The sequence below is a fragment of the Panicum hallii genome, chromosome 2 (genome assembly GCF_002211085.1).
Source record: "Panicum hallii strain FIL2 chromosome 2, PHallii_v3.1, whole genome shotgun sequence".
Classification (NCBI taxonomy): Eukaryota; Viridiplantae; Streptophyta; class Magnoliopsida; order Poales; family Poaceae; genus Panicum; species Panicum hallii.
Window position 1 is genome coordinate 39,116,334 of NC_038043.1, and position 14,811 is coordinate 39,131,144.

The 14,811-nt window shown below is 38.0% G+C and overlaps 1 protein-coding gene across 4 annotated transcripts; it reads right to left on the minus strand.

Annotated features, from left to right (window-relative positions):
* Positions 1-468: 468 nt before the first annotated feature.
* LOC112880037 (pre-mRNA-processing protein 40A) lies at positions 469-14,585 on the minus strand. 4 transcript variants are annotated; one of them, XM_025944500.1, is made up of 30 exons: positions 14,415-14,585; positions 13,565-13,662; positions 13,413-13,481; positions 13,006-13,314; positions 12,769-12,897; positions 12,572-12,633; positions 12,383-12,452; positions 11,909-11,961; positions 11,760-11,817; positions 11,368-11,675; positions 11,199-11,271; positions 9,542-9,640; positions 9,380-9,448; positions 9,237-9,314; positions 9,037-9,123; positions 8,926-8,960; positions 8,712-8,817; positions 7,958-8,038; positions 7,785-7,877; positions 7,645-7,698; positions 7,446-7,562; positions 7,261-7,359; positions 6,441-6,488; positions 6,263-6,355; positions 6,079-6,186; positions 4,992-5,056; positions 4,299-4,401; positions 3,432-3,743; positions 1,953-2,111; positions 469-641 (listed from the first exon to the last, which is right to left on the minus strand). In XM_025944500.1, the coding sequence occupies exons 2-29, from the start codon at positions 13,598-13,600 to the stop codon at positions 1,980-1,982; spliced, it is 2,946 nt and encodes a 981-aa protein (XP_025800285.1). In that variant the 5' UTR covers positions 13,601-13,662; positions 14,415-14,585; the 3' UTR covers positions 469-641; positions 1,953-1,979. The 4 variants fall into 4 exon arrangements, with proteins under 4 accessions (XP_025800285.1, XP_025800283.1, XP_025800284.1 ...); XM_025944498.1 differs by lacking the exon at positions 469-641 and adding an exon at positions 643-911; XM_025944499.1 differs by lacking the exon at positions 469-641 and adding an exon at positions 918-1,114.
* Positions 14,586-14,811: the final 226 nt, after the last annotated feature.

The window sequence follows — 14,811 nt, forward strand, 5'->3', positions numbered from 1 at the left end:
TGATACAGCTTTTGTACATATAATTTGACTAAGGGGGTGTTTGATTCTGCGGACTAAATTTTAATCCCTATCACATCGAATGTTTAATTATTAATTATTACATTTTGCGAGATAAATCTTATTAAGCCTAATTATTAATTAGCCCATGATTTGACAATATGGTGCTAGAGTAAACATGTATTAATAATGGATTAATTAGACTTAATAGAATCATCTCACGAATTAGCCTCCATCTGTGTAATTAGTTTTATAATTACCTCATGTTTAGTCCTAATTAACATCCAAAGATTCAATATGACAAGGACTAAATTCTTTCTTAAATCATAATATAACCTATAAAAGGAACGTAATATTAAAAAAGACAAGTCGCAAGCAATGTTAACAGAGATTTCGACTTCAGGAAAAAATAGAACGCCTTGGCCAAATGGTAATAATGCAATAACACAGAAAGGGAAGCATATGCTGAGAAACTATTAAACACCCATCAGCGCATTAACAATCTAATTCCACAAAATATGCACATGCAATGTTTAGGGCAAAGACAATTCGCAAGGCCCGACCAACGCTGGAAGGCGTTAAGAGAGGCTGCCACCTCCCGGTGGGCAAGCCTGCAATCTGACAGCATCGAGTACACAAGTATTCTGGGTACAAAACCATACGAGTCAACAATAAACCTGGATAAGCTGCTACGTGAAAAACGTAATACAGTGAACACACTATTCCAAAATTAAAAATCCTAAATATTTCCAACAAAAACAAAACCCCAGTACAGTGAGAACATACTGACTCTTCCAACATCAACTATCCTGACATTAATCAAACGCTCAACATTTTCGTGACAAGATCAACGGCTTCGTCCCAAAGGCAATCCCATTAAGTACCAGACTTGCTGAAAACTGAGTAACTTCAACCTGTTACCTCAGCACAGACCACCATGTTAGTTAAATACAAAAGGCACCGCATGCTTAAAGAGGGAATGGAAAATTAGCCAGATCAGATGTCAGAAAAGCTGCAACAGCAGGACCAAGAGAAGGTGCCATGCTTGGGCTGGTGCTATTGCCATGTCCATGGCCCCCAGCAGCTGTCACAGATGCAGCAGAGCAATATCCGGGTGCTACTCTCCAGTGCAAGGCAACATGCAAGAGATGACATCAAATCCATGTGTAACAAATGCTACAGGTAACATGACGATGTTCAATCAAAATTGTCAGCAATAAACTTCATAAGGATACAAGCTTATTGTTGGAAATATGATAAACTAATGGTTTTCTTTCTCTTTTGTTAGGGAAAAATTCCTCACATGCCATTGGTTAAACCCTAAATCCCTTATATGCCACTGTAAGTGACTGGGGGGACCCACGTGTCATAGACACAACAATGGCACATGAGGGATTACGAGTTTTCTCGGTGGCATAGAATAAGAGAAGGAAGTTACTGGTGGTTTGGGCTATCTACAGTTGCATGTCCACCCAAGACATCTAAAGGACATTTAAGGCACACTCACACTTTTCAGCTCCCCTGTGACCCAAATACAAGCTATGAAGAGAGTACAAATGGAAAGTTGGAAGGCAGAGAAAAGAAGTAAAAAAGTGTCTAGGAAGGCAAATAATTTGATGATGTTACAAAATACACGACTACATTTTGCAGATCCAGATAAAACAAGTTAATATTCACTAACACCATCCCAAACAAGGATATACCAACCACAAGAACCAAACCAAGGACTGCATCATTTCAGAGAATAATATGTGCAATTGCCAAAAATAAAGCATACTGTTTACGCAGAAAAGAAGCATACAACAATATGCTATCGCAGGAATGTCAAGATTAAAGAAAATATTTCAGAACTAAACTTAATAATTATAGCACTAGTAGATTGTTAAGCAGAAGCGCTACTTGCCCAAAGAAAGAAAATAGAAGCAATGGAGAACATGACCAAGGGCAGTAGGTACCGACAATCTCGGTAGCAAAAGGAGAGACTAATGGACCTCCCCATCTTCTCCAAGTTCACCATCTTCCAGCTCATGTGCACCGTTTCTTCGGGAACTATCTCGATCCTTTTTATGTCTTTTGTGCCGGTTTTCACTATCTGAGTCTGAAGCATGTGTATGCTGCATGAATGGCAATTATGATCTTATTACAAGCTTAACCATATGGAAATAACCATGGCAAAACTCAGGTAATCTGTGAACAGAAAATAGGCAACGCAATACAACAATTACATATCGACTGCATTTATAATTGGCATTTCAGTTAATTTTTGATGGAGTGCAAAGAGTTTAGATTGTATTCAGATTGACAATGGTGCTGCCATTGTGGGTTTCAAATCCCAGTAAACACAATATATTCCAGAACATGTGCTGGTAGCTAGCTATACTACACTATTTGTAACTTTCTTTCAAAAAAATTTTCAAAACATTCAACTTGCAAGGAGCAACAGTGTTAACAGTCCTCACTGCAAGGACTGACTAACACATTTGAACCAAGGCTATAAATAGCATAATGTCACAACGAAATGCCAGGTTTCATTCACTTATAACTGTGTCAATAATTGTTGAAACTGATCCCTACAAAGTTACATATCACAAACAAAAGTTGCAGAAAAGTCCTGAGTCTGGCTATCTTACAAAGCTACAGAAAGTTAACTTTAGCCAAACATGTTCCTTGCCATGCTATCCTTTTATACTCATGTGATGGATGCACTTAAACAGCGCTTTTGTGAAAGTCCGAAAACCAACTAAATCAAAATCAAGCTTTAAAGCACAAAAGAGATGACGGCAATCCTTCAAAGCTGTGGAAAATTCATGGATTATCCTACAGCCATATTTCCAATTGAACAACATAAACCCATTCGAAACAGTGCAAGGTATTCTTTCAACAACCCACCTAATAAAGACAAGACGGCCTAGCTGGCTGATTCTGTGACCTATCCAACCAATTATACATGAACAGGTAGGTATATTCATAGTATGTGATGCAGTCTAGTTGATACAAATAACACAGAATAGTATAACTAATGCAATAAAAATTTTGTAGAGCGATCAATAATGCTAGTGCTTCTTAGCAATAATTCTCCAATAGCTATCTAACAGCAAATTTCCCTTTTTATTTTAGATTATTTGAATATTAGAACAAATAAAATTAGCAGCAACAACTGCATCACAAAAGCCCCAGTAATTGTAGAATTGAACATCAAAAGAAAAAGGTAAACATGTTTCAAGTCAAATAACACAAACAGTAAATAGAAAAGTACTGTAATTAGGAAAAGTTGTACCAAGCTCTGCTGATATACTGGCACTAAACATTTAGTGACAGATACACTAAAGCTGGTGTTTGTAGCCTTAGCACCACAGGTTGTATGAGCAATATAACAAGTCTGAGCTACATCCCCAGTGTTTAGCTTGTTTTGCACGGAATAACAAATGTTATACCTTCCTAGATTTCTTGCGATCACTGCTATGCCTCCGAGATTTCTTAGCATCATCTTTATCATCCCTCTCAGAGCTTACATCATCTGTGTCATGGTGGCGTCTCTTATGTTTCTTTTCTTTATCCCTTTTCTTATCTTTTGAACCGTGGTTCTCCACATCAGCACCATCAATATCCATTTCATCTCTCCTTGATCGATCCTTCCCTTTTTCCTTCTCTCTCTCCTTCTCCCGGTCTTTTTCTTTGCGCTCTTTCTCCTTCCTTTCTTTCTCTTTTTTCTTCTCTCTCTCTTCACGCTCTTTCTCTCTCTTTGCCTAAGAAGAGAAAAATTTCAGCAAAAAAAGAGAATCGAATAGGATATAACTGACAAAAGTTACTGTATGCCGCAACTGATACAGGTAGCCGATGAAGATAAATATGGTGTTTGGTTAAGAGCAGGTTACTCAGTTCATCATCTTCTCACTCATTTTTTGCATAAAAAGTCATATCTTACAGATGTGAATTGTGCAACTTATATTAGTTAAAATAAAGAAACAACCTTAAAATACCGTGCTCTTGAATTTAACATTATCAAGGATTGAAGGTATATATATCTACAAACATGTTAAGTGGTTACATCATTCCATAATAATTCAGCTCATCAGTTGTACAGGTTACTCAGTTGAAGTCAGCCAGTTACTAAAGTTATCAGCTATTCTGGCTCAGCTAGGTTGGATCTATCATCTTTGCCCACCTATGATAAGTAGCACAGTGGACAAATGGTATTTACTATTCTCATTAAGTAGCAACTGTGCTTGGAGCCATGAAATAATACAAAAAGTACGTAAGAGCAGTTAGATGAAAGGAGACATAAAAATACAAACATTCACCTTTTCTTCCTCCCTCAAACGTTCTTTCTCTTTTAATCTTTCCTTCAGGTGGACAACACACTCTTCAAAAAGCTCTCTAGCATAAGTCTCGCTGTCCAAAGCCCTAATGCAATAAATCCGACATAAGAAAATCATAAGAAAATCACTCACTCCGCAACAATAACATGTAGGAGAATCTGATAGGTCCTTATCATGCAGCATTTCAAACATCCAACACATAGTCATTCACCTCCGAGGCATAACGTATTGCATGAAAGATTTGTATAGAGTTATTTATAGTCCAACACAATCATTGTTCGAACTGAATTAAATCAATCATGTGTTGACATATTAATTTTACTTGTATGAAGGCTCATAAAAGTCCAAAAAAATTGAGACCTATGGTTATATCAAAGAATCCAGACCCAAAATATTAAAGAACTGGAATAGATTCACTTTTTTTCCTACACATAAAAAGAATTCCAGAAGTAACAACTACTCAATGGTATTTTCCACTAATCTGAATCTACCCTTGTTACCATAAGCAATTGGACTGTAACCACTATTGTTATATTCTCTATACTATACTAGCGAGCAGCCTGAACTAGTAAATGTTCATTGTTTTTCAATCTACAATTGAAGTACGTCAACTATGCAGGTAGTGTGGTAAACAGCTCTTATGATGTTGGAAGGAGGGTTGGCATTTGCCAGTACCTAAACTCTTGGCTGTCCTCAAATAGCTGTTTAGAATCATCCCAGGTTGAAGAAGCTGATATTTCCTACAATGTTTCAAAGAAACACAAATAAGTAACGTCAAAAATATGCCATATTCTGATATACAGAAAAAAATACTGTAGCGATTTATCTCACCAGGTCGTTAGAAAAGATAACGCTGGACTAAATATGCATGTTGTTGCAAGCAAAAAATATATATATATTCATAAATATGGACTCAAGAGAACATGCTTATAACACTGGTAACATCTCCAGTTGTGAGGCTGTAAGCAAGGGATCAGATCTGGTTCTCAATAAAGAAAAAGAGAATGCTTGGAGGAAGATGATATGGTTTCAGTAATACCAATGAAGAGTCTACTTGTAGATGATTATGTTCATAACAAATAAACTTAAAAAACATGTGACATAAAATGTAAATATAAAAGAGCAGAAAACATTTTTCCCTGGTTCAGGCTAAACTCTAGAACCAAAGCATCTTAGATTAGGACTGATACTGAGAAAAATGCCAAAGTAGTCAAGTAGCTGATGCAAAGTCAGTTACCAAGTAAGAAAGCCGCTCAAAAGATGCTACAGGAGAGAAGCACCTATAAGCTTTTGAATTTTTAAAGCACCCATAAATTTGCTCCAGGCATAAGAATTCAGCAATTGTGTTCAAATACTTGTGTATGCACTGAAAACTTTTGAATTTTTAAAGCACCCATAAGTTTATCAAACTTGTGTAAGCATTTAAAACTACTGTAAGAACCCATAAGTTTTTGTATTCAAATACTTGTGTAAGCACTGAAAACTAATGTAAGCACCCATAAGCTTTTGAATTTTTAAAGCACCCATAAGTTTATCGTTTTGAATTCAGCACTGACTAGTTCAAACCAATCCATTGTGTATATACAAGAGACTCGTGGATTATTATATACAGAACCATATCAAGTTAATTAACCTGAAATGTAACAAATTATAGTAGTTCTTCTAGACATTTTGTCACTGCAGTCGACCATACAGAATATATTAGAGCACTTAATTTGCATGTAAGCAAATAATGTAACATGCTTATAGTTAGCTGCAGTACCGTTATTGAATACAGAAGATCTGAAAAATTTTCACCCAATCGCTGACGCTTCTTAGCATCCTTTTGCTCTTTTTCCTTGAGCCTTTCAATTTGATCATCATAAATAAGCTGCAACCATCCAGCAAAGTAAATCAGATTAATAACATATTTAGACATCAATTAAAACTTCCAATCAATGTAACACCTTGATGTTGATCATCGATATTCCTTTAAGAGCATCATCATCCAGAATAGCAGTCTGGAATTCCTCCAATGTCCATGAGGTTGTCATTGGAATCTGGAAGATTAAGAGGATTGCAAATTATAAAACGCAATTAACATGGTAAATGTGGATCATGACTGTATACAAAAGAAAAGGGTACCTTTCCAGATTTCACCACTTCTTTGACACGGGTCTTGTCATCTAGATACTGTAAGACACAATATAGCAATAAACCATACGTGCATATAAACAAATATAAGATAACTTTCTAAATGAACTAAGTAAAACAGATCTGGCATGGTTATCACGCTAACGGTACCATAAATTCGAAATTGAATTCATGCACTATATACATGGTTTTCTAAAGGATTTATTAAAACGTAGCAACATCTTGGATTCATCATATGTTCACTAAAGGTGATGCCTGGTCACCAACCGATTTGCATACTTCAAATAGCGAAAACATCTGCTAAATTAGCATCAACCATGCAAGTGTTGAAAGTAGTGGGCACCCTAAAGGTAGATGCACAGCAATTTTAGCATACAAGCAACACAGATATAATGACAGCAGTGAAATGTAGTTCCACAATACCAAGAGATCAAATAGCAAGTGTTTATGCTAAGATATTTCTTATTTTACTATTACTAATTACTAAAGATCTGTGCGTCCAATCATTAACACAGGTACAATGAAGTTAGTAAGTATAACATGCCTGCATTTACATCATTTTATCCAAGTGAATACAAGTCCACAAAGTGATTAGGGACAGTGCATAGAAATATGCCTGCATTTACATCATTAACTGAATATTTGGTTTGTTACTTTCCAAGAAATTCCAGTGCAATCAATCAAGGTTCATTAATTTATCATGGAAGGAAACATCCTCATACAAGAGCTAAGACACACAAAAAACACATGAAAGCCATTGATACTTTGGATAAATAGCTACAAGGATATATGCTGAATATCAGAAAATAACCTGTTTGTCAAGTTCCTCAATCACATCATCAAATAGCTCTTTCGGCGTGGAGCCAGACGTGTTTGATGCCACTGCCAAGTAAGCTTGTGAATCCTTTATCTGTGAATTGATATAATGTAAAAAATCAGGACCGGAAAAACTTGTTTATCATTTTATTTATCTATGAAAATCAATATTCCAAGAACCTGTGAGCAGTAATCGCGCCACCGAGTCTTTGCAGTAATTGTGCCATCAGTGACATGTTCTTCCAACATTTTACGAAATGCATCACGGTTTTTTCTCTCTTGTCTTCTTACTTGTTCCTGTATGTGCAGGCTAGCTTAATTTTCATCTATAGGAACAGAATAACAAAACAAGATTCATGATGAGGTAAGAGAATAATACCTTTTGTATCCGCTTCTGTTCCTCCTCTTCTTTCTCCAGATGCCGTATGTACTCCTGCGACACACAAAAACATATAATAGAATTTGAACCACAGAACGGCAAAAATTGACTAAGGGCCAGGAAAATACTAAGTTACTAACTTGGAAAATATTCAAGCGATCAATCTTTTCAAGTCGGGAACAGCGCTCATCATCTTCCAGCCGTTCTTGAACTTTTCTCCACTGAGTAGTTGCCTGCAGGCATGAAAAAACAACTGTTCATTTTTTGAGCTTTGTCTGAACTTACTGGCTATAGGAGAAATCAAAGAAATAACCTTGATGAAGTCGCATGATTCTAAAAAAGCTTTGTATTCTGCTAAATGCCTTCTGTGTTCTTCGAGAGCCTTGGCTTTTTCCTACAGTAGTGTACATATTATATCATGCACGGTATACAATACAACTGTGTCATCAATGGTAATCAATTCCTGATCTATGTGACACTCAAGCAAAATCTCAATAGTCAAAAATTAACAAAGTGCTTAAACACAATCCTAACTCTAAACTTTATCCTAGGTTCAGAGGATGGAGGAGGTTGATCCTTCACCATGCAATACCTCTTGGCTATAATGCTGCAAAAGCACCAATGGATTGGGTCATGGTACAAATAACGTTTACGCTCATAACAAGACCAACCCATCCTATCCAAAATAAAAGGGCACTCAATAAAGTGCTTATGATAACTATGAAAGAAGCAAACAGCTTCACAAAATACAAGAGACAAAAATAACTACAACCATAAAGCAGAAATGCTCATGTTACCTATTTCAAGTAAAGACTAATTATGATTCCAGAAAAAATAGTTTGATAAACTAAACAAATAAAACCACTTAGCAATAGAGATAAGTATGTAGGAATAAAGACATTGATAAATTGAGGCATAAAGACATTGATAAATAGAAGAGAGCGAAATAAATACAGCACACAGAATTCAAAACAGTATCAAAGAAAGCCATAAGAACGATCAAGATCAACAGTAAGAACTACCATAATGAAAGTAGTCACAAGGTATAAAGTTTAATATCTAAGAACCTTCTTATGCAGTTCCACAAGATAGTTCTCAAATAAATCTTCACGCTCCCTTGGGCGCTCAACAGCTTTGAATCTTTCATCATCTTCAAACATAAGAATTGCTTTGCTGCACGGTGAACAAAAAAATAATAAGTGCACCTCCAACCAAAAAAATATAAAATCAAGCAGGAACTTCAATTATCTGAAAAAGAAAATACTGGAATTAGAGGTATACCTCCACCTTGTTGATGATGTAAGCTCCTTGCACTCCTGAATTACAAAATGAAACAGTCAATATGGTACAGTAATAAAAAGGAGAAAGCTTCCTAACGTAGAGCAAGCTTACTTCCAGCATTGCAAGGAAATCATCACGTGCTTTCCTCTGTTTGATACGTTTTTCTTCAGCTTCAAACTTTTTTCGCTGGTTCAAGTACTGCAGGAATAAAATCATCAGACCCGAACCTTAGAAACATTTACCATAAAGAGCCAGAGGAGTTGAGGATACTGCTAAGAAAGGTTAGGATCTTATGAGAAACAAAAACTGACCTCATTGAAAGCTTGCTTTCTCTCTCCAAGAGTTTTCAAAGCTCCATATCTTTTGTCGTTTATGATGACTCTCATAGTCTGTAAATGTTAAAACAGTGTTACACGTTTCACTAGTTCAGGTTAAGTAGACTAAAGTTTCATACCTGATCCCATGTCCAATCAGACTCAACATTTACTGACTCGAGCAGGGACTTGAATGCATTTTTTGCCTCCTACATATCAAAAAACATGTGGTACATAAATTAGATGAGCACTTCATGAATAAATATCCAACTCATTATTTGTTTCTTTCAAGTGATCCTCACCGCCTTAGTGGCATAGACTACAGGTTCTTCTTCACTTGTTTTCTCCTCCAGTGGACTGACATTAATCTTCCCTACCACTGGCATGGTCTTTTTGGCCTCCTAGAGAATAGCATGAGGAAGCGGCATTAACACATACAGTTCCAGAGAGGAGGAGGGAGTAGGCAGCTCTAGTCCACTAAGCACTATAGAAAACAATAAAATAAGTGCAAAAATATGATTTCATCCACAGAAAAGGGACTGTCCAGTTCAAATCACTCTAATTTCCTTCAAAGTAAAAAAGTTATATATATTGCTGAGAGCCTGAGAGTACAGAGGATGTTCCGTCCTTCCCTCCCATTCAAGTATCCATGATTTTTTTAATTGAACAAAAAGGAAGATGCAGAGAAGGTCTATGTTGAGCATGATATCTTTCCTTAACAGTAATTTCTGCCCACAAAAGAAAGTTAAAAGGCGACTCCTTAGTTCCTTCTACATACTGAGTTGCAGTACTTTGTACTACAACGATTCTAGTATCCCTAAAACACTCACTTTCGCTAAGTGCTGACTAAGAAGAAACATGCATGAGTACTAGATGCAACTGGATTATATGAGTAAAATCTACTTCACCAGTACAGAAACATCCTTACCTACTAAAGCCAGGTAAGGAAGTAGAATTACCAAACAAAAAGAATGGAGCAAAGGACACAAGTCAATCATCAGTCATAATTAAAGATCATCTGTTGACAAGTTCAGTTTTACTACTCCCTCCGTTACAAAATGTAGGTTGTTATAGTTTTATCTTAAGTCAGTTCATAGAAAAATACACCAACATCTACAACATCAAATCAGTTTCATTAAATTCACTATGAAATATTTCCAATAAACTTTGTAAAGTAGATGTTAATATATTTTCCTATAAACTTGGTCAAAGTTAGAAGTTTTGACTTAGTACAAAACTAAAATGTTACACTTCAGAACAGAAGGAGTAGACAGACAATTAAGTCCAAGTCAAATATACTGAAGTTAATATATAGGAATACAATAGTACAAAATTTACGAGGATTGGTTAGGCAGTGTGTTAGTCCTATCTACAAGAAGAGGGGTGCCGATACATTTGTTTCAGGAAGAGAAAACATCCAGTAATCCATACCTATCTCTTCTTGACATCCCATGTATCTGTATTCTTCTGCTAAAGTCCTAATAAGACCCACCACAATCTATTCTGCAATTCAATTGGTGTATATCTCTTCATTGTTCTCTAAACTTCTTCAATAATTGTTACTATGTCCTTATCCCAAACACATAAAATCCAGATCATGGTTCCAAAAGGGGAAAAATATGCATTAGGTGCAGAGTGTCTAGCTACGCCATTTTTCAAAAAATATACCATAGAAACAATAATAACAAAAGACTATCATCCATTAAGTAAGGAAAGCAAATGAAATGTAAAAAGGCACGTAAAAACAGGCTTGACAAGGATGTTGAAAAGGAGATTCACATACAAATGAGAAATGCAGCAAAAACTATGAAGTTAATGACAACAAAAAGGCAACCAGAGACAAATTGTAACAATGTCGAGTCATTGAGTTAAACAACATTGAGCAAAGGATTTATGTACCTCAATTAGGAAGCACATGACAATCTAATTAAACAACATAGCACATATAAAGCACTATACCTCCAAATCTTCAGCAGACGTACCATCTTCTGTGTCAGCAGCAGTTGTTACAGATGAATTTTCATTATTGTTTCTGCAATGTTCAACAAATACACCATATTAGCAGGCATTTGAATAGTGTCAAGTATAATAATTACAGGATTGAAAAATGGTAAATGTCTGTAAAAACCTGCTGGTTCCTGCATCAGTTGCAACTAATTGAACTTCTGTGCTTGTTGTAACAGGAAAAGCAGCAGTATTTGGACCACCATTTTGCTTGTCAACAGTGGAAGAACTGGAGGTGTTGTCCACATTATGTGATGGGCCAGCACCAGGAGGAACAGAGTTTGCTGATGCATCATGTGCGCTTGGAGCAATTAAACCAACTGCAGTTGAAGACTGATTAGCAGGTACGGTAGAAGGTTCAGAGGCAGCAGTTATTCCTGTTTCTCGATCTGATTGTTGATTTGATGCTTTTTCTGCCAATTCGCGTGCCGCCTGAAAGAAAAAAAAATTGTAGCAATAATGTAATTGACAATTAAACAAATATTGATGTCACAAAAAGTAAAGCAAGAAGAAAACCTTCAACTCATCAGGAATACTCCATTTTGATTGCTTTGTCACTTTGTTGAAATAGTATCTTCAATGATAGAACAGTCAGAATATGGAGAGAAAATGGAGGAATAATTGACAAATAGCAGGAGTGGCAATTAATTCCAGTATGGACTTACTTTCGTCCTTCTGGTGTAGTAAATTCTTTCCACTCGGTTGAGGCATCAGCCCTCTGTTAAATCACCAAAACATATAAGTGCATTTTAACACAGAAAGAATGCATTTTGTTATTATTTATATTAGAACTTAAGCTGCCCTCAAGAGAAAAAGAAAGAAGGATGTTTTCTTGGTCCCTAAGTGCTACTTGTCAAAGAGGCGATATAAAGAAATAGAAAGCATAACTAACGCAAAATAACAAGAAATGTGCACGAAATACTGTACTTGCTGGGTGATCATGCTCCACACAGGAATGCACAGCCAAGTACGAATTGTTCTATTACGCTTACCGACTGTCTGGACTCCTTAACTTTAATAGTGATTAGCGAAAAATGATATAAAGCAGGCACAAGACACAGAATTTGCATTGGATTTGCTAAACAGATGATAATCACATGGTTAAGCTACATTGGCTATAAGTACACCGCAAAACTCACCTCCAAAGGTGTCATCAATTCAACTGGTTTCTCCCAACTTGATTGTCTTGTCTTCTTATTATAGTAGTACCTAGAAAAGGAAATAAAAAGAGAAGGCAGGCCAAATAAGGGGAAAACCAAAGCATGATATACTTAAATGACAAGAACATCATGAAGTTAATAACATAAAAGAATTTAAAAAACACTTACTTTTTCCCTTCAGCCGCAGTGTGTTCTTGCCAATCTGAAGAGCTAGGTTCAGACGAGTTGACCTTGTTATTTGCAAACTCAGTTATTCCAAGGTAAATGATATAAAATTTGGCACATTAGACAAAACAATTGATGCAGCAGAGGCCATAAAAGTTGACAAAAGTCAAGTGACTAAGCAGAGGTTTGACGATACTTACTGAAGGCAAACTTGTTGTAGCTGGCACCAGCTGGTGTCCAGGCTGCACTAAAGGAGTCACATGAGGCACACTCTGTCCCGGAGCTGTGCCCCAGGGTTGCACTGCAGGAGGAATCGAAGTTGGTTGATACTGAAATGTAGAACTTAAAAGTTAGCAACTTAACAATAACCAAGCCACGTAACACTAACTCATACATCAAAGGAATAGTTAACTTGCAAAGAGGGACAAATTTCTCACTGTATAAGACGGGGGCTGCATAGGGGCACCCATGGTGGGCAAATGGCCCCCAGGATATGCAGCTTGTTGCTGCGGCTGCATGGGTGCTGATGACATTGGTCTACCTGGCTGATATGCCATAGGAACCCCTTGTGATGCAGGTGGAACCTGACTTGAGTGAGACAAATGCTGCCCAGGTTGTGGAAAATGTGGCATCTGCCCTGGCATGCCAATGTTAGTTCCTGGCATAGGCTGACCAACAGGCCGAAACTGCTGCGCCGCTGGTGGCATGAACTGAGGAGGCTGTTGCGAAGGAACCACTGGCCTAAACTGAAAATGGAATGTGAAGTGCAATGTTAGAAACATAGCCTACAAGTCTGTAGGTGACATATGTGTTAAGAAGCAAAAATACTTAAGTTTCAGTTTACCTGCATAGGCATTGGTGGTCCAAGATTTTGTGGCTGAGAGCTAGAACCCATCATGGGAGGCCTGGGAGGCTGTTCATAAAACAATAAAGAAGATTACCACTCTGTACACTGCAGACAACAAAATTATATTTACACCAAAAGACAGCAGTTACCTGAGGTGGCCCAGAAGGCTGCATATTACTGGCCATTAATCCACATCAAAATACTGAAAAAAAGTAGGTAAACTGGCCCCAGAGATCACGGCTGCAAACTGTCCAAAAGAATGGAAAAAACAGACTGCTTAGAACATAGAAGTGGAAAGCAAATAAGCTATTGCATAAGAACTGCAGCAGCTACTTAAAACAGTCCTTGCCACGTGCTCGCCATCTACCAATACAACAAGTCCAGGAAACTCTAGGTTTTTGGCGCTTTGCCTTCCCTTCCGTGATTCAACCTTGAGCACGTGAGCACACCACCTTTCCTTCTTCATTGAAGGAATTCGACCCCTTCTTTTGTCGGCGAGTGAATTACAAGCACTGGATTAGGCACACTTTGACCAAATTACCACTAGTACTCTCCCTCCATCACAAATTGTAGCTCGTTTTAGCTTTGTCATAAGTAAGACTTGTCTAACTTTTACCAAGTTTATATAAAAATATATTTGCATCCACAACTGAACTCCTGCTGAACTAAAACATCGAACTTCTCCGCACTCAAAAGTGTTCCCTCTTACTGGCAACGAGACTTAAGGGTCAGATTGTGGTCGAGACGAGTGCGGATTAGCTACAGGGGGCAGGAAATTCGACGCCTGGATCCCTCGCCTCTCCATCCACAAAAAGAAAACAAGCAAAAAGCTGCTCCGCATCTTGCGCCCCCAATCTCCCAGCGGAACCAGGAGCCAGAAACCCTAGCCGCCGCAACGGGCAAGCGCGCGGGCGAGCGAATCAAAACCCTAGAACTGGGCAGCGGCGCGCCGCTCGGCACTGCGAGGAGAGGGGATGGTACAAGGCGGGGGGCACTGACCAGCGTGCAGCGGAACAAGGCGGGGCGTCGGGGGTGGGAGAACCGTCGGCGAGGGTCGGGAGCTCCCGGTCCCGGTGGGGTTTAGGGCAGTAGCGGGGAGGCGGTGATGCCCCCAGGAGGAACCGGATCCTCTGATGTTCGCCCAAGCTTCGTCACGGTGCCGTCGTGACTCGGTTCCATCCACCACCGTCCGTGGGGAGAAATGTTCCCTCGTACCTGCATCGTCGCGGCCCAAGCTCGGCCCAACGACCCGCACGCGTTGAAGCCTGCAAAAACGAAGCAACAAGAGAAAATGACTATTTCACACCCGGAGAATCGAGGTTTTCACACTCAAAAAGTTCTAAAATTATTTCTATCATAAATTACTTAGAGAATTTTGAATTTATTCGAAAATTTT